This window comes from Hemiscyllium ocellatum, chromosome 35 (genome assembly GCF_020745735.1).
Source record: "Hemiscyllium ocellatum isolate sHemOce1 chromosome 35, sHemOce1.pat.X.cur, whole genome shotgun sequence".
Taxonomy (NCBI): domain Eukaryota; kingdom Metazoa; phylum Chordata; class Chondrichthyes; order Orectolobiformes; family Hemiscylliidae; genus Hemiscyllium; species Hemiscyllium ocellatum.
This window is the reverse complement of record NC_083435.1, coordinates 7,790,029-7,816,120: the sequence shown is the minus strand read 5'-3', so window position 1 is coordinate 7,816,120 and position 26,092 is coordinate 7,790,029. Positions and strand designations below refer to the sequence as shown.

At 41.5% G+C, this 26,092-nt stretch overlaps 1 protein-coding gene across 5 annotated transcripts in view; it reads right to left on the bottom strand.

The window, feature by feature from the left end:
- Window positions 1–26,092, bottom strand: part of tmem268 (transmembrane protein 268) — a 35,837-nt gene that overhangs the window by 8,849 nt on the left and 896 nt on the right. For 2 of the 5 annotated variants that reach the window (XM_060850513.1, XM_060850517.1), the window contains exons 2-6: window positions 12,173–12,454; window positions 9,712–9,792; window positions 7,998–8,107; window positions 4,734–4,841; window positions 1,491–1,652 (exon numbers count right to left, since the gene is read on the bottom strand). In XM_060850513.1, the coding sequence (XP_060706496.1) occupies window positions 1,491–1,652; window positions 4,734–4,841; window positions 7,998–8,107; window positions 9,712–9,792; window positions 12,173–12,332 (621 nt within the window). In that variant the 5' untranslated portion in view covers window positions 12,333–12,454. Of the gene's footprint in view, window positions 1–1,490; window positions 1,653–4,733; window positions 4,842–7,997; window positions 8,108–9,711; window positions 9,793–12,172; window positions 12,455–17,271; window positions 17,346–17,451; window positions 17,571–26,092 lie in introns of those variants that run through there. The other 3 variants (XM_060850514.1, XM_060850515.1, XM_060850516.1) reach the window with 3 other exon arrangements.

The window sequence follows — 26,092 nt, the reverse complement described above, 5'->3', positions numbered from 1 at the left end:
TCTTGTGGGTAGAAGACAGAGGGGAGTGGTGGAGGGTTGTTTTTCAGACTGGAGGCCTTTGACCAGTGGAGTGCCACAAGGATCGGTGCTGGGTCCTCTACTTTTTGTCATTTACAGAAATTATTTGGATGCAAGTGTAACAGGTACAGTTAGTAAGTTTGCAGTTGACACCAAAATTGGAGGTGTTGTGGACAGCGAAGATGGTTACCTCAGATTACAACAGGATCTTGACCAGATGGGCCAATGGGCTGAGAAGTGGCAGATGGAGTTTAATTCAGATAAATGCGAAGTGCTGCATTTTCAGAAAGCAAATCTTAGCAGGACTTATACACTTAATGGTAAGGCTCTAGGGACTGCTGCTGAACAAAGAGACCTTGGAGTGCATAGCTCCTTGAAAGTAGAGTCACAGGTAGATAGGATAGTGAAGAAGGCATTTGGTATGCTTTCCTTTATTGGTCAGAGTATTGAGGACAGGAGTTGCAGCTGTACAGGACATTGGTTAGGCCACTGTTGGAATATTGCATGTAATTCTGGTCTCCTTCCTATCAGAAAAATGTTGTGAAACTTGAAAGGGTTCAAAAAAGATTTACAAGGATGTTGCCAGGGTTGGAGGATTTGAGCTAGGAGTAGACGGTGGCCACTTGGCCCCTCAAGCCTGCTGCACTATTTAAAATGATTATAATCTGATGACTCTACATTCTCATGGGGCACCACCACTGTGTGAGCGTGGGGTCAGCTGAGGAGGTAGGCCTCCCGATGTTGAAGAATAAATTAAGAGGATTCTGAAGAGCCCAGGTTGTAATGAAGGGAAAGTGAGGTTTCCATCTTTTGCTAAGCACCGGTTCCTATTGTCCTTTCGAAATCAAGGCAGGATTGGTCTTCATCTGTGGAGCAAATAAAAAATGAGGTCTGCAGATGCTGGAGATCACAGCTGCAAATGTGTTGCTGGTCAAAGCACAGCAGGTTAGGCAGCATCTCAGGAATAGAGAATTCGACGTTTCGAGCATAAGCCCTTCATCAGGAATATTATGAGATGCTGCCTAACCTGCTGTGATCTGTGCTGCAAACACAATTACTGAAAGAAACCAATATATGCTGGGGTCATATGCTTGTGAGGTTGTATTTGAAGCACATTGGTTGTCTGATTTCCCCTGTGCGCTGACATGCCACAAAATTATAGGTGGCTTGTATATCCCATGCACCACATGAAAAAAAACCTTACCTTGTTGTTAAAGGCATTGTGCCATATGTTGTGTCACGCCACAGTCCTGCCCTCAGCACTGAGCTCCTTCACCTCTCAATGAAAGGCTTAGTACAACTCCCCACATGACCTGTTAATACTCTAGATCTTAGCTAAGTGTACTGAACGCAGCTTGAAAGAGAAAGTTAAAAGCAATCGCATTTGCATATGTCAAATTATGAGAACCTGTACAGTTTAAAGTCGATAGAATCAATGCTTAACTGGGACGACACGTGGGATTTTTTCATACCTTTTGATTGTGCCGATGCAGGAGGAGGAGGAGGATGGTGGTCAGAAGTACAGCAATGGTGCTGATTAGAAGGCAGAAAGCCCAGAAGAAGCTCTTCACATATTGGTCCAGGTAGAGGTGAAAAGTTGAGAAGAGACAACACCATACTGCCAGATAAAATACCTGAAAGACCAACAGCCACTGTTACACAGGTTGCACTACCTACCAGTCTGCTGGCCTATCCGAGACGGAGTCAAAACTTTCAAAATAGGACAAGAACCTCAGAACTCTCTGTCCTCTTCCAGCTCCAGTATCTCGCATATTCCTAACTTACTTTATCCCGCAATTTATACCTTCAGATGCCTAGGTCTCAAGCTCTGAAATTTCCTCCAAAGAATCTATTTCTCTCTCTTCATGTAGGTGTTCCTTAAAACTTACCTCTTCATGTCCTAATATTTGAATGTTAAATATAATACTTATTAGAAATGACTGAGGCTGTTCTTCCAAACAAAAAGATGACAATCTAGCCATTTGTGAAAACCTTAAATTGGTGAATCGCAAAATCATTATGGTGCAGGAGGAGGCCATTTGACCATTAATGCCTGTACTGGCTCTATTATTGAATGTCCCTACACATCAGAAGTATCCAAGTAATCAGCCAATGCTTTTTTGAATTAACTAGACCACTTCACCTTAATTTCTCAATTTAAAAAAATGGACCCATGAAACAAATTTGTGATATTATACTGATCTTGCTGTTCTGTAACATTTTCATATCCTCAGCAACTTGACACGTCAGCTGTTCTGAGACGAATATATTTAGCGGAGTGCTTTTAACATCACTTGCCGGTTGGGTATTTTATGAGATCAAGCAGATGTAGCTTTACACTCCACCCAATTTTACTCTCCACTGAAGTCAATGGAAGATTATTTTTATCCAATCAGTATCAGTGTTCTGACCAATCATGTGGGGCTCCTGCTTAGACAATCAAGTTAAAGCTGAACATAAAAATTCAAAACAGGAATGGGAAAATTGGCCTTTTGAACTTATTCCACCATTCAATAGAACCATGGCTGACCTGGTTATTCTACATGCGGGCCTTTAACCCAATAATATTTCACCTCTTGCTTATCAAGAATCTACCCACTTCTGCCTTAAAAATATTCAAAGGCTTTGGTTCTGCCACCTTATGAGGGAGATTGAAATTATCTTCCAATTTATATTTGATCAGAAATAGATGTGTTCTCTTAAAACATTTTGTTCAAAAGACATTTGACGTGGACAAAGTTTGACAGTTGAGTTTTACAACAAGCTGCGTGATATGATACTCCACACAGACCAGAGATTCAACTTGAAGTGCACCACTGTATTTGCAATTTGTGGCATACTCTAGGAAAAAGTTTCATTTCTGACTGTAACTATTTCAGTGAGGTGTCCAAGTAGACATAAAAAAAGAAACAATGAGCAGGATTTAGCTGACTGCAGCAGTTCCTTCAGGATTCGCTGATAATGACCATCCAGAATCACCTGTGGAGAATGGGCTATTTACTGGAAAATAGTCACTGTCTGAGAAACCATATTCCCACCATCTATCAATACCGATTGGGGAGGAGGAGAAAAATAGAATTATACAGTCATGCAGTGAGAAAACAGATCCTTCGGACCAACTCATCCATGCTGACCAAGTTTCCCAAACTAAACTAGTCCCACTTGCCTGTGTCTGAGCCATACCTAAACCTTTTCTATTCCAACGTCTTTTAAACGTTGCAATTGTACCTGCACCTACCACTTCTTCTGGAAGTTCATTCCATATATGAACCATCCTGCGTAAGAAAAAGTTGTCCCTCAGGTCCCTTTTAAATCTTTTTCCTCTTGCCTTAAAAATATACCCACTGGATTTGAACTTACCCACCCCAGGGAAAAGCCCTTGGCTAATCAACTTATCTATGTCCCTCACGACTTTATAAACCTCTGTAAAGGTCACTCCTAAGCTAGAATGAAAAAAGTCCCAGCCTATTTACTGCCTGACCAATTGGAATCTACCAATCTGGTCTGAGTTTTTTCCAGCTAATTCATTTAGCAGTCCTCGCTGTATCTCAATGCCAACCATGCTCTAACCAATCAGCACCCACTTTTGCTGTATAAACATATACTCCCTTTCTAAGTTTGGTTCCTTGCAAGTCAGTGCTGATAAGTGCAAGACCCTTTGACCCTTATGTCTCTCGGCAACGTCTAGGTTACAGGTCTGGAACCTTCCATTCCTGATCTCAACTGGAGCATTTTGTTAGTCTCGGTGTCACCAGCCTTGGCAATTTAGATGGTGCTAGCTCAACCAGCATATATTGCCCAGAGGTGGGGTAAGAATCAACCATATTGCTGTGTGTCTTGAGTCACGTGTAGGCCAGATTAGGTAAGGATGGCAGTTTCCCTCCCTAAAGGATGAAGTGAACCGCATGCGTTTTTACAACAACTGACAATGGTTTCATGATCATTATTAGAGTCTTAATTCCAGATTTTTATTGAATTCAAATCCCAATGTCTGCTACAATTTAATACTGGGTCCCCAGAACAATACCTGGATCTCTGGATTACTAGACCACCACCGTGGGTGGCACGGTGGCACAGTGGTTAGCTGCCTCACAGCGCCAGAGACCCGGGTTCAATTCCCGCCTCAGGCGACTGACTGTGTGGAGTCTCCCCGTGTCTGCGTGGGTTTCCTCCGGGTGCTCCGGTTTCCTCACACTGTCCAAAGATGTGCGGGTCAGGTGAATTGGCCATGCTAAATTGCCCATAGTGTTAGGTAAGGGGTAAATGTAGGGGTATGTATGGGTTGCGCTTCGGCGGGTCGGTGTGGACTTGTTGGGCCGAAGGGCCTGTTTCCACACTATAAGTAATCTAATCTAATCCTCACGACACACTGACTTCTACTGGTTACATACACAGCACATGACCTGCCAGTGGAACCAAGGCGACACTCCTGGTTCAGAAGTGACAGTCACTTACAAAAAAAACTTAACAGGCCTCAGAGACAGCCAATACTACTTCATCACAAGATACAGGGCACAAATCATTGTTATCCCAGGAAAAGTGGACTGATAATGGAAACTGGAAATAGGAACCCTGCTCACCTTACATTCCCAATTATAATCAAGTCATAGTTAAAAAGAAATGCATAAAAATCCATACAAAGCATTTCACCTATTACTTAGATCTTTCTGATTTCAAAGGGATTGGAAGTCAACAGGAAATGCAGGATCACTTACCGGTGCAAGCAGCATCATGAAGCCAGTGGAACTAAAATACATGTATCGTCTTACTTCTGTGCTCATTAGGGATGCTCGAATGGGCAGCTCATAATCTTCTGGTGGTACCTGTGCAGCAGGAAATTATGCCAGGGAGAGAGAGAAAAAATATAATGGTTTCATCTTCAATGTTCTACCTAGACGCCAGAATTTCCTAATTCACTCTAAGTACTGTTTATACCTCACTCACATGCTCATTGACCTACCTTGGCCCTCAGAACTGAAAGCTGATCTTATTTATGCACTTTGTTTATTTTTTTTAATGTCAAATTGCCCAGTTCGCAGCCTTCATAGAGTCATAGAGATGTACAGCATGGAAACAGACCCTTCGGTCCAACTCGTCCATGCCGACCAGATATCCCAACCGAATCTAGTCCCACCTGCCAGCACCCGGCCCATATCCATCCAAACCCTTCCTATTCATATACCCATCCAAATGCCTCTTAAATGCTGCAATTGTACCAGCCTCCGCCACTTCCTCTGGCAGCTCATTCTATACCTGTACCACCCTCTGTGTGAAAAAGTGGCCCTTTAGGTCTCTTTTATTTTCCCCTCTCACCCTAAACTTATGTCCTCTGGTTCTGGACTTCCCGACCCCAGGCAGATCAGAAACTACTCGAGATCTGTGGCCCTCCACCTCCTCTTCCTTGTGCATGCACATTATTAAATTCTTCCACTGGTGGTGGCTGTGCCATCAGCTGCCCTGAGCCCCAAGACCTGGCATTCTTTCTCTGCATCTCCCTTTCCTCTTTTAAGACACTTCAAATGTAAAAGTGCTTCCCCATGCTCATCTAATATTCCCATGTCCCTTTGCCACATTTTATTTGGTGATGCCTCTGTGAAGCGCGTCAAGCCGTTTAACATTACATGAATCATTCTGTTTAAGTTCAAGGAGATGGATAAGAGCAAAAAGGGAAGATAAAAATCATCACAGTTCACATGTTGCAAGCTGAACCCAAACGTCATGCTGTTGCAAAACACAGCATGGATGAATGAACTGTGATTTCTCCTGTGGAATAAACAACCAGAAACAAGGCTATATTTGGAATCAACTAGATGTCTCACCAATTCAGAAAGTAACCTTTAATGAGGAACAAGCCAATGTTAGAAGCCTCCTTTCATATTTTGCAGTGTCTCATTTCTTATGAAAATTTCAGCTTTAAGGAAAAATTGGAGAAGCTCAAATTATTTTCCCTACAAAGAGGAGGTTTAGTTAATTGAGGTATAATGTGGGGTTTGGATAAGGTGGCCAGGGAAGCCCTGTTTCTCTTAGCGGAGAGGCCAATTTCTGGGGTTATAGATTTAAAGTGACCAACAGAAGGGTCAGAGGGAACGGCTGCATCCCGAGAGTGGTGGTTGTCGAGAATTCTATGCCCAGTTTGGAGCCTGAAGCACGAACCATCAACTCACTCCAAGGAAATCTGGTTCTGTAACTGGAAATGCAAGGCATGGACTAGATTTAAAGAGTTGAATGAGAATGGACAGCTAGTTTATTCAGCTGGCTTTCCTGTGCTGTAATGTTTTTGTGGCTGCGCACGTCACACTGTAGTTGGAATAACCACTTCTTCCCAATCAATGGCAATAACCATCACTTTCTTCGTGGCTCTGGCTTATTTATTTATCCTCTCACTCTGCGTACTATGAAATTGAAAAGGCTGTAGTCCATTCAGTCCTTTGAGCCTGCTTGACCATTCAAGGCATGGCTAATCTTCTACCTCAATTACACTTTCCCATCAGGTTCCTGTAATACCAGGCTTCCCTTTGTGTCCAAAAATCCATCCTTGTCTTGAGTATACTTATGATGTACCATCTCTTGGTTCTCTGGGGTACATCATTCTGAAATATGCACATCCTTTTCAGCTAAAGCGTTTTTACAGATACAAATCAGTAACAGGAGTAGGCCATTCAGCCCCTCAAGCCTGCACTGCCATTCAATAGGATCACGACTGATTTGATAGTAACCTTAAGTTCACATTTCCACCTACTCCTGTTAACCTTTCAATTGCTTGTTCACCTTCCATCAATCTTGTCACAAGTCTGGAGTGGTACCTCAAGGCTTCTCAGCTCAATACTTCACCCCACACAAAAACTCATGGTGGAATTCGGGAATTTGCTTATTGGGAGAGTTATATCCTAACAGAGATTGATAAATCAGCTGGGAGTTTCACATTTAAAATTTAAAACATTTTCAAATGTAACACAAACTGTTTGTCTAGTTAACTGGGACTCCCATTTAAATAGACACTCCCTTGATCCTAAAGGCATCTGCATTGTTTGGAAAGGCCAACTTCAGAGATCTCAGAAGAAATTCTGGCAGACACTTCAGATTATTGCAGGGCTGCAGATCAGATGATGTTGAATCCATTCCCAACAGCCCTCGTAAATGTACATAAAAGCTAGCACAGTAATATTTTCTGGAAGAGCAGGGAACTTATCACCCAGCATCCTGGCTCACAGTTATTCCTCAATTAATGAAGTAAAAAACATTATCTCATTAATCTTGTGGTAACTTGCTGTGCACAAATTGGCCGTCATGACTCTATATTCAATATTGCTGCACTTCAATAGCTTAGAATGTTGTCCAGTTATGAAAAAAATATGAATACAAGGCTTCCATTCTTTGGGAGATAATTACTTCAATAAACAAAAATGTCTTGGACTTTGCTTGTTTTAGCTGATATCTTATCGTGTGTATGCATATTGTAAAACATTTTGCATATTTATGCACTTGCTATTGTAATCATTGATCATGCTTTTTGTTAACATTTAACATTGAAACTGCCTATGTAAACACTTAGATAGAAAATCCTGCATATAAACCCTGAGTAATGACATATGTGTGGTCTGCAGCAAGCGGACACTGTGGAATCATTTTAATGTTTGTTAATTTTCTCTGTTGTTACCTGTAAAAGAGACATATGTTCAAAAATGCTTATGTTCATCATGGACAATGCCAACAAACCTTGAAATGAATAAAACAGAAGAATTCAGATTATCCATCATTCTTGTCATTAGTTAATCAGTGACTGACCATACTTTACTGGCATTTGGTGACTGGGATTTATCGGCACTGAACATCATGGAACCTATAGCAAAGTAATGCATCCTGTCCTCCCTCCCAGATAAAACAATATGCAGTAAGCAAAAGATAAAGCAAACATCAATGAGAAAATAATTTGGGATGCTAAGAGGAATATTGTCGAATTAATGTGAAGCCTGTGTTACCTGAACTCCAAATCTGGCAAGATTTTCCTCACATGACTCCAGATCGAACCCCTGAGACCACCAGAAGCCACTGGAAGTGAGAACCAGTAGGATACGGCCATTATACAACTCTATAATGGAAATTATGTAAATTTTAGTCTTTGAATTATTAGGCAAGCAATGTGTGTGCTGTAGACGGAGGGAATTTTGTAAGCAGCGATGGTTTGCTGGTGAAAAGTTTTCAAATAAACTTCTTGCATTAACAGCATGTTATAGCAAGTACCATTTGTTTTCTCAGTGTTGCCTTTTATGGTTTCCATAACACACCTGAGAGAAGAGCTGGGCTTGCTGCTCTTCTAATGCTTTTACTGCAAACTGTTGGTGGGAAGTGTATAACAAAAGCACAAGCAGAACTTATATTCCAATTAGTGGTCACTTTATTGGGAAGCACTTAATGTCCAGTTTTCATTAAGGGATTGATTCAAGATTAAGCACTTAAAACACTCCCAGAATCTCAAGAATCACTGTTAATTTGCCTTGGGATCATTGCAATAATATTCTCCCGACCAATTTCAATTTGGTTTTAAATGAAAAAATACACTCTATTCAGTTTCCCGACAGGCAGAACACCGTTGTTGTATTCTGGTATTTCAAAACTGCTTGAGTTTCTTCTCTCCAACTGCCCCCCTTTCCCTCCTGTCCAATGTCATTGGTTTCTTGATGGTTATCAAATCTCATGCATCCTGACCAAGCAGCCATCCCTTAATAACGTATACAGAGAAAAAAGTCTTTGTTCCAAGACCATCATCTGTTCTGTACTTACACTCTTCCAACAGGTTTTTTTTAAGATTCCCTACAGTGTGGGAACAGGCCCTTCAAGTCCAACAAGTCCACACAGACCCTCTGAAAAGTAACCCACCCAGTCCCATTTCCCTCTGACTAATACACCTAACACTACGGGCAATTTAGCATGGCCAATTCACCTAACATTCACGTCTTTGGACTGTGGGAGGAAATCCATGCAGACATGGGGAGAACATGCAAACTCCACACAGACAGTCACCCAAGGCTGGAATTGAACCCGGGACCCTGGTGCTGTGAGGCAGCAGAGCTAACCACTAAGCCACCGTGCTGCCATGGTTGGTTGGTATTCATTCATAGGATATAAGTGTCACCGACTTAACCAGCGTTTTTTGCCCATCCATAATTCCCCAGACAGAAACAAAGAGTGAACCACATTGCTGTGGGTATGGAGTCATATATAGGCCAGACCCAGTAAAGATGGCAGCTTCCATCCCTCAAGGTCATTAGTAAACTACACTGTAGACAGTATTTATCTGACAATTGACAGTAGGTGTATGGTTGTCATGAGATTCTTATTTCCAGAATTTTATTGAAATCAAGTTCCACCATTCACCATGGCAGGAATTGAATCCAGATTGCCAGAACATTTCTTGGTTTCCTGGATTAGTGGTCTAGAGATAATATCACGAGGCCATCACCCCTCTATTCCTGAATGCCGCAATGTGTTCAGGGGTGCATAAGCTCAAATACACTCTCCTGCCACCCACTGAGATCAGCTGAAAAACCTGGAGCTTTTGCTTCAGGTTATATTGCTATGTGCAGAATTAACTTTCCAAGCTCTCAGTTGTTTTTACTCAGTTCCCCAAGTGAAACAGCCTCAAGAGTGCCATCAGCTTGCTCTCAAAACTCCAAAATACATTTCAGGACTCACCTGTTCTCTCAGAAGGGCTGCTGTACAGTTCTGAGTCATTTGTGCTATTATTTCGACTAAGGATGCCTGGTCCATTCGGATCTGAGACACAAAAATAATTTCTTCAGCGACTGTAACTTTCCAAGTGAGGGTTATGAAATAGCCACATTGAGATTACACAGGAGAAATCCTTTTTCTCAGAGGATTGTGAAATATTGAAAGTCTTCCTCTAAAGGTAGTGGAAGCAGTCTTTGGATGCCTTTGTTGCAAAGACAGATAGATTCTTGGTAAACAAGGGGGGTGAAAGGTGATCAGAGAAAGGCAGAGAAATGTGGAGCTGAGATTACAATCAAATCAGCCATGATCTTACTAAATGGCAGAACAGGCTTTGGGACCACATTACCTACCCTCGTTTGTAACTCATAAAAGTGGTGAAAGCAAAGTCTTTAAATATTCTTGAGGCGGAGACGAATTGATTCTTGCTAAGCAAGGAGGTGAAAAGTTATCAAGTCTAGGGGAAATATTTGGAATATCAATTCAGCCATGACAGAATCATAGAAGCCCTATAGTGTGGAAGCAGGCCATTCGGCCCATCGAGTCCACACGAACTGTCCGAACAGCATCCCACCCAGACACATTTCCTACCCCATCCCTGTAACCCTGCACTTCCCATGGTCAACTCATCTAACCTGCACATCTTTGGTTGTGGGAAGAAACTGGAGAACTCGGAGGAAACTCAAGCAGACATGGGGAAAATGTGTAAACTCCGCACAGGTAATTGCCTGAGGGTGGAGTCAAACCTGGGTCCCTCACACTATGACTTTTGTGTGTGTGGGGGGGTTTGGGGACATCCTGGACTGCACGTATCCAAAGTTTGACATTTAAATGGTCAGCTGTTCCTCTTTAAATCCTAGTTTGGTGTTCCCACTGTCTGGAACCCAAAGTGTGCAGAGATCACCAGCTCAGAACAGGTCTACATTAAGGAACCGATTTCTGAAAGTAACGATTTCCTTTGAAGGACTGGGTTTACCCTGATGGATTACCTGGTGGTAATTATCTGGTGGTAATTTTTTTTTATCAGCTGCAACGTAGGCCATTTGGCCCATCAAATCTATTCTGCCATTCAATGAGACTGTTACTGAGCTGATAATTTTCAACTTCACTCTCCTGCTTTCTCCAAATATACCAAGATTCCCTTACTGATTAAAAATGTGTCTTTCCATCTTGAATATGTTGAATGATAAACTCAATGGCTTTTTGCAGGAAAGAACTTCACAGATCCACTACCCTCTGAGAAGACATTCCTCCTCATGTCCACTTTGAATATGCGACCACTTATCTTGAGATTATGCCCTCTTGTCCTAGACTTTCCCACAAGTGGAAAAACATCTTCACACTACCCTGCCAAGTTCTCTAAGAATCTTGTAAGTTCCAATAAGGTTGGCTCAACCTTCTAAATTCCAATCAATACTAGTTGAACCGACTCAATGTTTTCACATTGGACATGTCAGCATGCCTTCTGAAGCTTGCCCATTGTGGATAGTCGGTGAGTGAGTGAGCATGGAGCACAGAGTGTAAAAGGTAGAGGATGGAAACTCAGGTTAGAACTAAGTTAACATAGGGAAGACGGAGAATAGTGTACACAGGAACATATCAAAAGGCAAGAGGGAATGGGGAGGAGGGCATAGAGATTAGAAGGGGCCATGAAGGTTGGTAGAGGGGCACAAGGCAGAATGGAGGGTTTGAAGTGGCATGGATGGGGATATGATAAGTGCATGTGGGCCAAAAGATGTGTGAGGGTTGAGGTCTGGAGAGATGCTTTACTTTCATTATTTTCATTAAACTGAGTGCATGGGGCAGACCTTGAACCCAGCCTGCAATCGCAGCCAGTAGTATCTGCTCTCATTGCATGATCACCCTGTCACTTCATAACAAAAATCCGACTTTCCAGTTTAGGTTCACAGAGGTCACATTTCTGGAGTTGGGAAATAGTCCACCTCTATGCTCTCGACCTGTGAACGAAAATTGAGACCTGTCTGTTGGAGACTGTCTCCTGAGAGTTGAGTACAAGGCCGAGCTGACATTTCCAGCTCAGTACTGAGAGAAAGTTGCGCTGCTGGAGTGATCTCTTTACAGTGGATATTAAACATACAAGTGTTGAAGACAGTAGAGCTGCAGACAGGATTGTATGAAAAGGATTCATGGCACTACTTTGAAGAGAGTGCTCTCCCTGGTGCCTGAGCCAACATTTGCTCCTTCATCAACACTGCTGAAACGGACAACCTGTTCATTATTACATTGGTGGTTGTGGGAGCCTCCTGACTGGTAGTCATGTTTCTTCTATGACAAAGGTGACTACATTTCAGATATAATGTGGTCATTAATCATTTTAGGGCATCCTGTGTTATAGGAGTACAAAACTTAGTTTCTTTTCCACTCAGACAAATAATCATTTCATTGTTTAATAGTGTATCTGTCATACCATTTATCCAGTGAACTACATCTGCTTCCTCAATTGCTTCAAATGACGTCAAGGAGGCTCGTTCTGCTGATATCTTGTAGCCACTGTCATCATGCGCCATTATGTCAGGGGTCAATGGGCTGGTGTAGCAGGGCAAGATTGTTCTCGGTTTCTGTATCATGCATGACACTAATGCTGTGACCACTTTGTGCCACACGTACGACTCTGTACAAACAGGTATGACCAGAAACAATTAAGGTGCCGAGTCAGCAGTGGTGCAACTTAGGCACGATTACCTGCAAACTAAAATAAAAAATCCATATGAGATCACAATATTCCAAACTGAAGGGGATTACAATGAGAACTTTTAACAAGTAAAATGTACTTCACAGAAGCATTATAAATTTAGATGCCACAGTGGAGATGTTAGGGCAGATGACCAAAAATGTGGTCAAAGAGATACATTTATGTAGGTATTATAGAAACCATAATTTCAAAACAGGTCATTCAGCCCATCTGGTCTGTGTCAGTATTTAAACTCCACGTAGGCATCTTTTCCATCATACTCAAATGCACTCTATCCGTGGTACGTGGCTATGAGATATCGTGACAGGACACAGGAAGGAGAATCTCACCATTTCTTACCACGTGGCAAGTTTATTTTCACTTTAAAGCCACAACCTTGCCAATCGTTTCAGCTCATGCTTCCCATCATTTTTCATGCTCCAAGGCCCACCTGTCAGATCACCTTACCACTCATTTCTGACTCCTGACAAAACAACAACGAACCAGAGATTGAAAATTCTCTCTTATTGCTGATGTTCGTGTCTCCCTCAGCTTCATGGATCTGAATGAAAAGCTCAAATGCTCGGCTGATGAACACAAATCTGCCCGTCACTCCATAAAATTGTACTGTGGAGCTTCAAAATCTTTCAGAATTGTGTTTGATTTCTGTCATTGCTGCAAAATAGTTCTGACGCTACCGATGCACTACTGAATATGTTGTTAAGGTTTATTTTATTTTAGTATTCTTGTCTTGTGCCGAGGATCCCTGTTGGGAGTACTGCATCAGAGACTGCGATTTACTGACCATTAATTTTAATGGCTGGAAAGATCACAGACTGGCAATGTACAATTTTTGATCCATATTATCTCCCCAGTGCATGGATGGAAAATTGGACCTTCCTCTCGCTCTAGTCAATGTCATCTGGATCCCCTTCTGTTACTATATGGTGACACATCACCACCAATTCTTTATGTACACAACAAATTCTGCAGTTATTTAAAACACTCAAGTATTTCTCATTTATGTTGCATTAGAGCAACTATCATCCAGACTGAACTGTCAATTCAAAAACTATGAAAGAATGAAACGGTTTGAAAATGCATAACATGTACAGCCTGTAAGCTAGCCAATTAGCTCAACAGGTCCAAGGTACTTCTACTTGGTATGAGATTTTTTAAGTCCCTAATCATCGCACATCATCAGCAAAACCACTTATAATCAGTTCCCTCTCATGTTAATATGGCTTCTTTCCAACAGCAAGTGCTTCAACTGCTCTATATTCTTACTGTACATTTTGGATTATACTAATGGATACATTGGTGACACTGCAATATCAAATTTCATTTTGGTCTTTCCCCCCATTCTTCATGAGTATCAATAAACTATCTGACTCATTGGGCCTAATCATGTCTTCCCTTCAGTTTAAAAGGATTTGATTTCAGTTCATTTGTTCTAGGGACTTGGGCAGCATCAAAAAAAGCTGTCTTCATTACTTTTCTCTGGTTACCCTGAAAAGGTACCCTGGAATTAGCCTGGTAATAACCTTTTCCAATTGAGTGGTTCGTCAAACCTCTTTAGAGGTAGCCGAGCAATTAGAGGACTCAGAATTCAAATCCCATCACAGGAAGTGACCAAAAGTAATTTGGTAAATCTGGCAATCAGCTGGCAAGTAACAGGTAACTATTAAAATTAAAATTACAATGCTGTAAGAAAAAGAAAGCAAATTTTCTTAATATGTGTGCTGATGGGAGGAATGCAATGAGAATTCAGGTCAACAAGACTCAATCATTTGTTTATGAAATTAATTTTGACTTAAAATTTGCCAATGATCCGAAAACAGTCCTGAAAGAAATGCACACATGCAAAATAAAGCTTCTTGGATGAAGTCTAATCTCTCTCGCACAGAAACACACTCATGCCATCCTGTACTGCCTAATTGTAAACATTGCAACCCAAATATCATGGACTCAATAAATAACTTGATTTAAAAACGGACATCCCTCTTGCAGCAAGTGCTGTAACTACTCCCAGTTAATTTAATATCTGCCAAACCTTCACCTCATCTTTAGCCACTTTTGGTGCAAAACTTTTCTTGATAACTCCCCAATAAAGCATCTACAGTGCTAAAATGCTATACAAAAGCACGTTGTTGCAAGCAGGCACCAAGAGCTGTCAAGATTATGAAAATGCCATGGGATATGCTTAAATCAACATACCAATGAATGACTGAGTCTTATTGACCTGAATTCTCATTGCATTCCTCCCATTAACTCACATTTTGCTTTATAATAAGTGAATGTGCTTTAATTTCTTACAAAAACATAGTTTAATTTTTAAAAAAGATTGCACTTCTGGATAAAGTGCGAAATATATCAAACATCATGGCCACACACAATACACTTCCCCCTTAATAGATTCATAGAACAGAATCCCTACAGTTTGAAACAGGCTCTTCAGACCAATGAGTCCACACCGGTAATAGTAAGGTCCTAGGGAGTGTTGCTGAACAAAGAGACCTTGGAGTGCAGGTTCATAGCTCCTTGAAAGTAGAGTCGTAGATAGATAGGATAGTGAAGAAGGTGTTTGGTATGCTTTCAGAGGACTGAGTACAGGAGTTGGGAGGTCAGGTTGCGGCTGTACAGGACATTGGTTAGGCCACTGTTGGAATATTGCTCACAATTCTGATCTCCTTCCTATTGGAAAGATGTTGTGAAACTTGAAAGGGTTCAGAAAAGATTTACAAGGATGTTGCCAGGGTTGGAGGATTTGAGCTATAGGGAGAAGCGGAACAAGCTGGGGTTGTTTTCCCTGAAGCGTCAGAGGCTGAGGGGTGACCTTATAGAGGTTTACAAAATTATGAGGGGCGTGGATAGGGTAAATAGGCAAAGTCTTTTCCCTGGGTTCGGGGAATCCAGAACTAGAGGGCACAGGTTTAGGGTGAGAGAGGAAAGATATAAAAGAGACTTATGGGACAACTTTTTCACACAGAGGGTGGGACGGGTATGGAATGAGCTGCCAGAGGAAGTGATGGAGGCTGGTACAATTGCAACATTTAAGAGGCATTTGGATGGGTTATGAATAGGAAGGGTTCGGAGCAATATGGGCCAGGTGCTAGCAGGTGGGACTAGATTGGGTTGGGTATCTGGCCTGCATGGATGGGTTGGACCAAAGGGTCTGTTTCCATGCTGTACATCTCTCTGACTCTCTGACCATCCAAAGAGTAACCCACTCAAACCCATTCCCCTTACCCTGCATTTACCCCTGACAAGTGCACTTAACCTACACACCCCTGAACATAGTGAGCAATTTAGTATGGCCAATTCCTAACCTGCACATCTTTGCACTGTGGGAGGAAACCGAAACACCCAGAGGAAACCCACACAGACACAAGGATCATGTGCAAATTCCGCACAGACAGTTACCTGGGGCTGGAATCAAACCTGGGTCCCTGCCACTGTGAGGCAGCAGTGCTAACCACTGACTCACCTTGCCGCCCATAAGGAACAAAAGCCCTGGGTAATTTGATGTATAGAGAGATCTGGATATTCAGGTGCATTGTATTCTGAAGGTGGCAATGCAGTTTGATAGTGTGGTCAAGTAGGCATACGGCATGTTTTCCTTCATCGGACAGAGTATCGAGTACAAGAGTGGGCAGGTCATGTTCCAGTTGCATAGGGCTTTGGTTTAGCCATATCTGGAATACTGCGTATAGTTCTGGTCGCCACAGGAAGGACGTGAATGCTTTGGAGAGGGTGCAGAGGAGGTTAACCAGGATGTTGCTGGGGGAGGGCGCTAGCTATGAAGAGAGATTGAATAGGTTAGGATTATTTTCATTAGAAAGACAGAGGATGAGGGAGGACCTGATTGAGGTCCACAAAATCATGAGAGGCACAGACAGGCTGGATAGCAAGAAGCTTTTTCCCCAGAGTGGAGGACTCAATTACTAGGGGTCACGAGTTCAGTGAGAGGGGAAAAGTTTAAGGGAAATATGCGTGAAATGTTCTTTACGCCAAGAGTGCGTGTACCCGGAACGCATTGCCAGCAGAGGTGATAGGGGAGGGCACAATAACGTCATTTAAGGTGTATCGAGATAAATGGGCAGGGAGCAGAGGGATACAGATCGTTGGAAAATAGCCAACAGGTTTAAATAGAGGATCTGGATCAGCGCAGGCTTGGAGGGCTGAAGAGCCTGTACCTGTGCTTAATTTTCTTTGTTCTTTGTACAACATCCCTACAAGCAGAAAATACATGAAAGATACAAAAGGAAACATTTGGTTACTTTTGATAAACTTGAGGGGTCACAACTGTGTACAAATTCTGTTTTGGTTAATGGTAGTAGCTAAAAATGAGTATTACGTAATTACTTTTAATGTACAGCTTAGCTTCTGCAACCTGTAATTATAAAATCTAGTCAATTTACAATGATTGCTATCGACAAGAAGTTACTTGCTCCAAGACATGTTGGTGCAACAGTAATGTTAAAATATCAAGTTGTTATCTTAAATCTTTTTTTTGTCAAGAAGGATCAGCAGTGACATTCCAAATGGGCAGAAATTTACTGAAAGGAATTTCAAAATGATTAAATATTCTTTAATGCACTGCCAAAGGAAGTGTCAAGACAAATAATAAAAAGAACAGCTTAACTCGTGCTTGATTTTATGAAAATTTTCCAGTCCTCCGACAACAGTTGTGAAAGAAAGACATGCAAAGAAAGCTTCTTCGATGAAGACGAATCACTCTCCAACATAAACATGTTGGTGCCATCCTGCTTCCCCTGCACTGCCCAATGGTAAACATCAAATCCCAAATATCATTGTCACAATGAGCAACTAACTTTAAATTTAAAAAACCCGACATCCACCTTTTGGCAATTGCTGTACCTTCTCCCAGTTAAGGTCATACTAAATCTGCTGCGGATCACTTTTCGTAAGTAAAAGCAGAAACCCAGCCTGCAAATGCATGAACAGCAGAATAAAAACTGATGACACATTACTTTTGGCTTTGATTCACCTACCGCTGTCTTGTTTATTCTTTCGATTTGTTTCAGATGACCACAAACACGTGATTAGCAAACAGTGGTCTCATGTTACTACATAGTTCCAGTTACTTTTTCCTCTTGTAGTTGCTTTCCTTACAATGAAGTCACCCTCTGAAGTCACAAATAACACAAGGCTAATGGGCGGTAGAGATCTCATGACTTACAGGAAACCCTTCTGCTCGATTCTTTCAGCCTGACAGCACTTTCGTTTGTTACTGATCTCTCTTGCAGTTCTCATGACAGCTGTACCAGCCTCTCTATCACTATTGTTACCAACCCTCCAGAATTACCTCGGAGTCTCCAGGAATTCAAAGATGCTGCTGGAAGCAAAGCGGGACTGAATTAAAAAGAATCAATATTGCACTGAAGGAATGGTGGATCTCTTTCATCTTCTTTCAACCCTTTTGTTTATTAGTTTAAAAAAAAGTGTTCACAATGGGACAAAAAGGGGTGTTTGATTGGATAAATTTGGGGGATGAAGTGATTCCTATATTTGGTGAAAGTGAGGGCTGCTCATGCTGGAGATCAGAGTCAAAAAGTGTGGTGCTGGAAAAGCCAGCCAGTCAGGCAACATTCGAGGAGCAGAAAAGTCAATTTTTCAAGCATAAGCTCTTCATCAGGAATGTGATTCCCATATTTGCCTTGACTAGACATCCTCATCACCCTGCTTCCTGTCATGAATTCATTCCATTCTCTCACTTTCTCCACCTCTGTCACATCTGTTCTGATACCTGAGTTTGGGGGGGGGGGGGGGGGGGGGGGGGCGAAAGAGGAGCTCAGGTATGTCTACCTTTTTTTCCTAAATTAAGAATTCTCTGCCACCATGGTTGATAGGGCCCTTAGCCATGTCCAACCTATTTCACGCACCGCTGATCTCAAATCCTCTTCTCTTCCCTCCCACAACATCAATGGGGCTTCCTGATGCCCCATTTTCAACTCCATCCCGCATCCAAAGCATTATAAGCCACCTCTAGCAGGATGCCAGCAGCAGACACTCTCCCTTGTCAGCAATTTGCAGAGGCCATTCATTCTGGAATACTCTGGTCCACGCCTGCTCCACTACCTATACCTCCCACAGCACAGTCCCATGCAATCACAGGAGGTGCAACACTTGCCTGTTTACCTCCTCCTTCCTCACTATCTCAGGGCCCAGGCATACTTTCTCAGCAAAGCAGCAATTTACTTGCACTTCACTCAATCCGGTCGACTGTATTCGCTGCTCACAATGTGGTCTCCTCGACATTTGAGAGATGAAACAAAGACGAGGCAACTACTTTGTGGAACATTTACATTCCGTCTGTACAAACAACTCCATTGCTCACAGGTCCCCAACCTGAAAAAAAACCTCCTTATCCCTATTTGCTGTTTCTGTCATTAGCCAACTCTCTATTCACATCAATATACTACCTCCAACACCATGGGTTCTTACTTTATGACTTAGCCATTTGAAAGATATTCTGCCTTCTGGAAATCCTAATGCAACACATCCTCAAAAAAAATGCTAACGTATTCATTAGAAACGACTTCCCTTTCATTAAGCCATGCTGACTCCACTTCATTATAATTCCCTTTTTGGAGATGGTTTCTCATGTGAATGCAGCAAGAGTCAGGTCTGAGTGACTCAGCTACACAGGTGGGGAGAAAAGAGTGAGAGAGTAAAAGTTACAAGGATACTGTTGCAATGGGAATAGATTTGACATTTTTGCAGCCACAGATGTGACATCAGGAAAGTATGTTGCCTTCCTGGTGCCAGAGTGAAGGACGTCACTGAACAGCTGAGGACATTCTGACAGAGAACAGCAAAATGTTGTGGTGAATGTCAGTACTCACAAAATTGGTTAAAAGAGGAATGATGTCCTGCAAGCTGACTATAAGGAGCCAGGAGATAAATTAACCTGTAGAACCTCACTGGTAGTAATCTCAGGATGTGCTCGCAATATCAGCAAAATGAGAACAGACCGTTTGAATGTGTGGACTGGGAGGCTGGAATAGGATGAAGGGAATACAGAGTCTATACTAGCTGGATGGATTGCACCTCATTAGGACTGGGACCAATATTTGTGCAGGATTAGCTAGTACAGTGAGGTAGAGTTCAAACTATAGTGGCAAGGGGATGAGAGCCCGAGTGGGGAAACAAGACTGAAGGAAATAAAGCTGAAAATAAAAGATACAAAACAAAAGTGGAATGCAAGGAAACATGGGTTAGCAGCAAATAAGGACACAAAAGAGTAAAAATGTCAAAAAAAGTCAAGTCTAAATGTACTGTATCTGAATGCAAATGGTATTGACAATAAGGTATACAAATTAACTCCACAAATAGTTGTAAACAGGTACAATATGATTCTGATTATAGAGACATGGTTACAAGGTGACCAAGGTTGAGAACTGGATATCCAAGGATATTCAATCTTCAGTAAGCGCAGGCAAAAACATAAAGAAGTGGCATTGTTAGTGAAAGATAAAGTCAATGCAACTGTAAAACAGGAGATTGGTGCAGAAAATCTAAATGAAGAATCTGAGTGGAGTTCAGAAGCCACAAGGCATGATAAACATGAGTGGGAATGGGCTATAAGCCATAAGCTACTTCAAACAGTAGCGATAACTAACATAGGAGACTGCATCAAACAGAAACTAAAGATGCATGCAACAAGACGTTATAGTAATCATTGGTGACTTTAACCATATAGACTGGGCAAACCACATTAGAGTCAAAAAGAAAACTACAGATCCTGGAATCCAAAGTAGACAAGCAGGAGACTGGAAGAGCACAGCAAGCCAGCAGCATCAGGAGGTGGAGAAGTCAACGTTTCAGGTGTAACCCTTCCTTGGACCTGAAGAATGGTTACACCCGAAACATTACTTCTCCACCTCCTGATGCTGCCTGGCTTGCTGGGCAATAATACTGCCGCAAATGAATTCCTGGAGCAAGTACTAGATTTTTTTTTAGGCTAATATATTGAGGAACCAAGTTGGGAACAGGCTATTGTAGGTTTGATTTTCTACAATATGAAGGAGTTAATTAATAAGCCTGTTCTAAATGACCACAACATGATCGGATTCTTCATTGTAATGTAGAGTAAAGTAGCTCAATCCTCAGCTGGGGTCCTAAATCAAAACAAATGAAACTACTTTTAGTGCCCAGGGTACTAGAAGAGATGGCAGAAGAATAGCCAATGCACTTGTGGTACATTTCCAATGATCACGGGACTCTATGGCAGTTCCAGCACCTTTGAAAACAGCAAATATGATGCCACTGTTTAAAAAAGGAGACAGATGAAAGATGTGGAATTACAGACCAGTTAGCTTAACTTCTATTGTGGGTAAATTGCTTGAGTCTATTATCAATTAGATTAGATTAGATTAGATTACTTACAGTGTGGAAACAGGCCCTTCGGCCCAACAAGTCCATACCGACCCGCTGAAGCGCAACCCACCCATTCCCCTACCTAACACTACGGGCAATTTAGCATGGCCAGTACACCTAATCAAGGAAGAAAGAGCAAGGCATCTAGTTAGAAATTGTACCGCTGGGCAGACGGAGCATGGGTTCATGAAGGGCAGGTCACGTTTAACTAATCTTTTGAAATTCTATGAAGACATTATGAGCAGGGTGGACAACAGGGACCCAGTAGATGTGGTAAATCTAGATTTTCAAAAGGCATTCGACAAGGTGCTGCATAAGATAAGGCTGATGCATAAGATAAAGATGCATGGCGTTACGGGGAATGTGAATGAGCATGGAGAGAGGATAGGTTAACTAACAGGAAATAAAGAGTGGGAATATTTGAGTGTCTTTCTGGTTGGCAATCAGTGACTAGTGGCGTGCCTCAGGGATCAGTGTTGGGACTGCAATTTACATAGATGATTTGGGGAGTTGGGGACCATGTGTAGTGTGTCAAAGTTTGCAAATGGCACCAAGATGAGTCATACAGCAAAGTGTGCAGAAAACTGCGAAACTTTGCAAAGAGACACAGACAGTTTAAACTGTCTGTGTCTCTTTGCAAAGTTTCGCCAGATGGAGGACAATGTTAATAAATGTGAAGTCATCCATTTTGGTAGGAATAACAGTAAAAAGGACTAATACTTGAATGGTGAAAAAGTCCAGCATGTGGCTGTGCAAAGGTACCTGGGTGTCCTTGTGCATGAACCACAGAAGGTTGGTCTGCAGGTACAACAAGTAGGAAGGCAAATGGAATTTTGTCAATCATTGCTAAAAGAGATTGAGTTTAAAAGCCGGGAGTTCATGTTGTAGCTGTGTGGGGTGCTGTTGAGGCCACACCTGGAGTACTGTGTGCAGTTTTGGTCTCCTTACTTGAGAAAGGATGTACTGGTACTGGAAGGGGTGCAGAAGTGGTTCACTAGGTTGATTCTAGAGTTGAGGAGGTTGGCTTATGAGGAGAGACTGAGCAGACTGGGATTATATTCATTGGAACTTAGATGAATGAGGGGGAATCTTATAGAAACATATTAAATTATGGAGAGAAATAGATAGAAATAGAGAGGATGTTTCCACTGGCTAGTGGAACTAGGACGAGAGGACACAGGCCCAAAATTAGGGAGAGCAGATTTAGAACTGAATTGAGAAGGAACTTCTTCACCAGAGGGTTGTGAATCTATGGAATTTCCTGCCCACTGAAGTAGTTGAGGCTTCCTCAGTAAATGATTTTAAAGCCAAGATAGATCATTTTTTGAACAGTAAAGGAATTAAGGGTTATAGTGAGAGGGCAGGTAAGTGTTCCTGAGGCTACAAAAAGATCAGCCATGATCTTATTGATTGGCAGAGCAGATTCGAGGGGCAAGATGGCCTACTCCTGCTCCTAGTTCTAATGTATGTTCTTATATAAGTGGGATGAGTTAGCTACAATACACTGGGCAACCTAATTTAAAAACATTATGGTAGATAGGCAATGGCTAACAATTAAAGAATAAATATTTGCGTTTCAACATGATTCCTTTCTGGTGAAAGGACACAACAGGAATGGTAGTCCTAGCTTAGCAAATAAAAGAAATATGGATCATGTTAGATCCAAAGATTACTCATATAAAAGTTGCCAAAAAGGTGTAGCAAGCTTGAGGATTGGGCAATTTAAAATTCAGGGAAGAAACACAGAGATTGACTAAGAGGCAAAAAGTAAAGTATGGGAGTAAACATACAAGGTACATAAAAGCACACTGAAAACTCTTTGAAAAGCTTGTGAAAAAAAAAGGTTCATGAAGTTAAATGCCCCTTACAGTCCAAGAAGGAGAATTGATAATTGAGAATTGAGAACAAGGAAATGACACAGAAATTAAGCAATTGCTTTAGTTGTATCTTCATGGAGGAAGATAGAAATAATTTACCAGAAATGTGAGGGAAACAAGGATCTACGGAGAAAGAGGAATTGAAGGAGATTCATATTACTATTAAAAAAACGTGTAAGAATCATTATAGGAACTGAAATCTGATGAACCTCTAAAGCCTGATAATATATATCCCAGGGTAGAGGGCGGAGGAAGTAGCAATGAAAATAGAAGATGTATTTGTTGTAAGCTTTGAAAATTCTTTAGATTCTGAAACAGACCCCAGACTGGAGAGCCACAAATGTAAGCCCACTCTCGTAAAAAGGAGGGAGAAAGAAAAATGGGAATTATAAACTAATTAGTCAAACTTCAATAGCAGGAAAACTATTGGAGTCAATTATAAAGGATGTAAATTTAGAAAATAAGAACACATTTGAATAAGTCAACATGGATCAGTAAGAATTCAGAGAACTAGCAGCATGAGTAGGCCATCTGGCCCTTCAAGCCTGCTCTGCCATTCAATAAGATCATAGCTGATCTTTTCATGGACTCAGCTCTCATGACCTATCCTCTCACTATAACCCATAATTCCTTTATTTTTCAAAATAGCATTTATCTTAGCTTTAAAAACATTTACTGAAGTAGGGTTAACCACTTCAGTGGGCAGGGAGCTCCATAGCTTCACAATCCTCTGGGTGAAGACGTTCCTTGTCAATTCAGTCCTAACTCTGTTCCCCGAATTTTGAGGCAAGGCCCTCTTGTCCTAGTTTCACCTGCCAGTGGAAACATCCTATCCATGTCCATCTTACCTACTCCCTTGAGAATCCTCCCTCACTCTTCTAAACTCCAATTAATATAATCCCAGTCTACTCAGTCTTTCCACATAAGGCAAACCGTCAACCTAGTGAACCTCCTATGTACCTTTCTTGAGAAAGGAGATCTGAACTGCACACAGCACTCCAGGTGTGGCCTCACCAACACCCCGTACAGCTGCAACATCACCTCCCTGCTTTTCAACTCAATCCCGTTAGCAATGATGGACAAAATTCCATTTGCCTTCCTAATTACCTATTGTACTTGCAGGCCAACCTTCTGTGATTCATGCACATGGACACCCAGGCCCCTCGACATAGCAGCATGCTGTAACTTTTTACCTTTCAAGTAACAGTCATTATTACTGTTATTCCAACCAAAATGAATGACTTCACATTTGTTAACATTGTATTACATCTGCCAGACCTTTACCCACTCACTTAAAAGTATTTATGTTCCTCTGCAAAGTTTCACAGTCCTCTGCACACTTTGCTTTGCCACTCATCCTAGTGTTAGATCTGCAATCATCTATGTAAATAGTGATCTATGAAAGGGAAATTTTTTTTGACAAATCTACTAGAATTTCATTTGAGGATGTGACTAGAAGAACAGATGAAGAACGGCCTTCATTAGTCAGAGTATTGCGTACAGGAGTTGGGAGGTCATGTTGTGGCTTTACAGGACATTGGTTAGGCCATTGTTGGAATATTGCGTACAATTCTGGTCTCCTCCCTACTGGAAACTTAAAAGGATTCAGAAAAGATTTAAAGGACGTTGCCAGGGCTGGAGGATTTGAGCTGTAGGGAGAGGTTGATAGGCTAGGGCTGTTTTCCCTGGAGCGTCAGAGGCTGAGGGATGACCTTATAGATGTTTATAAAATCATGAGGGGAATGGATAGAATAAATAGACAAAGTATTTTCCCTGGGCTGGGGGAGTCCAGAACTAGAGGGCATAGGTTTTAGGGTGAGAGGGGAAAGATATAACAGAAACCTAAGGGGCAACTTTTTCATGCAGAGGACAGTACGTGCATGGAATGAGCTGCCAGACGAAGTGGTGGAGGCTAGTACAATTACAACATTTAAAAAGCAATGGGGGTGGGGATATGAATAGGAAGGGTTTGGAGGGATATAGGCCAGGTGCTGGCTGGTGGGACTAGATTGGATTGGGATATCTGGTTGGCATGGACAAGTTGGACTGACGGGTCTTTTTCCGTGCTGTACATCTTTATGGCCAATAGATGTGATGCATTTGTATTTTCAGAAAGCTTCTGGAAAGTCTCACATAAGGGATTACTGTGACATATCAAAGTGCTGGGGATTATACGCTGGAATGAATTTAGAATTCTCCAAGAAAGGAAACAAAATAGGAAGAAATGGGCCTTGTTTTAGTGTGGAAGGCTATAGTTTATAGATATATATAAATGTGATATCACACAACATATATCAATAAATTGGATGAGGGAATCAAATATAATGTTCAAAGTTTTCCGGATGCCACACAAACTGGGTTGAATGTGTGAGATGAAAAAGATGGAAAGAACTTTTAAGGTGATTTAGACAAGTGATCAAATGCACAGCAGATGCAGTTTATCATGGATAAATGTGAAATTGTTTGCTTCAATAGGAAAATCAGCATGGCAGAGTATTATATAACTAATGAAAGATTGGGAATTGTGACTGGATTTCAAAAAAATGCACCTCACTGGCTACAAAATAGTTCAGCATGTTGAGGTCATAACAGAGGCTGCAGAAATACAAGTCCAACCTTCCCTTTACTTGACAAATTTTAGTTACTTCTCTGGTCTGCTGAAGTTATTGAGAAAGTGGAAGTCGGTGCATGGAGTTAATCACACCAAAGTAGTAAGCCAATCATGCGCAAGAAAGAAATGTTAGCTTAGAATAACTTTAGAGAAGTAGGATTAAAGACTGCATTGCCAAAGTAATTTTCGTCTTTCATTCTTCTTTCCACAGTATTATATTGCAGACTGAAAAATGCAAAGTTGCTGCCCAGTACTGCTCACTCTTTTGTGTAACTTTTAGTAAGGGTAGCAGTCCCGTGAAGATTCATACCAATCACATTTTTAAACTAAATTCCTACAAATTGTAGCTCCAACAACAAACATTCTTCTGTTCATCAGTGAAATGCCAAAGTCACAGCCAAAGTTGACTGTTGATTTACATGTTTTTCTTTACATACTATGCCTTTTCTTTTAACATACATCAGAGTTGGGAAACAGTAACATTAGCTGCCAGACTTAGCTGAGACATGACAATTGGGAAATGTTGAGGTCATAACAACATAAGAAATATGTGACCCGTGGGACTTGCTGCATCATTCAACAAGATCATGGTTGATCTTTTCACGGACTCAGCTCCACTCACCCACCTGCTCACCATAACCTTAATTCATTTACTGTTCAAAAATCTATCTTTGCCTTAAAAACATTCAACAAGATAGCCTCAACTGCTTCATTAGACAGGAAATCCCAGATTCACAGTCCGTTGGGTGAAGAAGGTCCAATTTG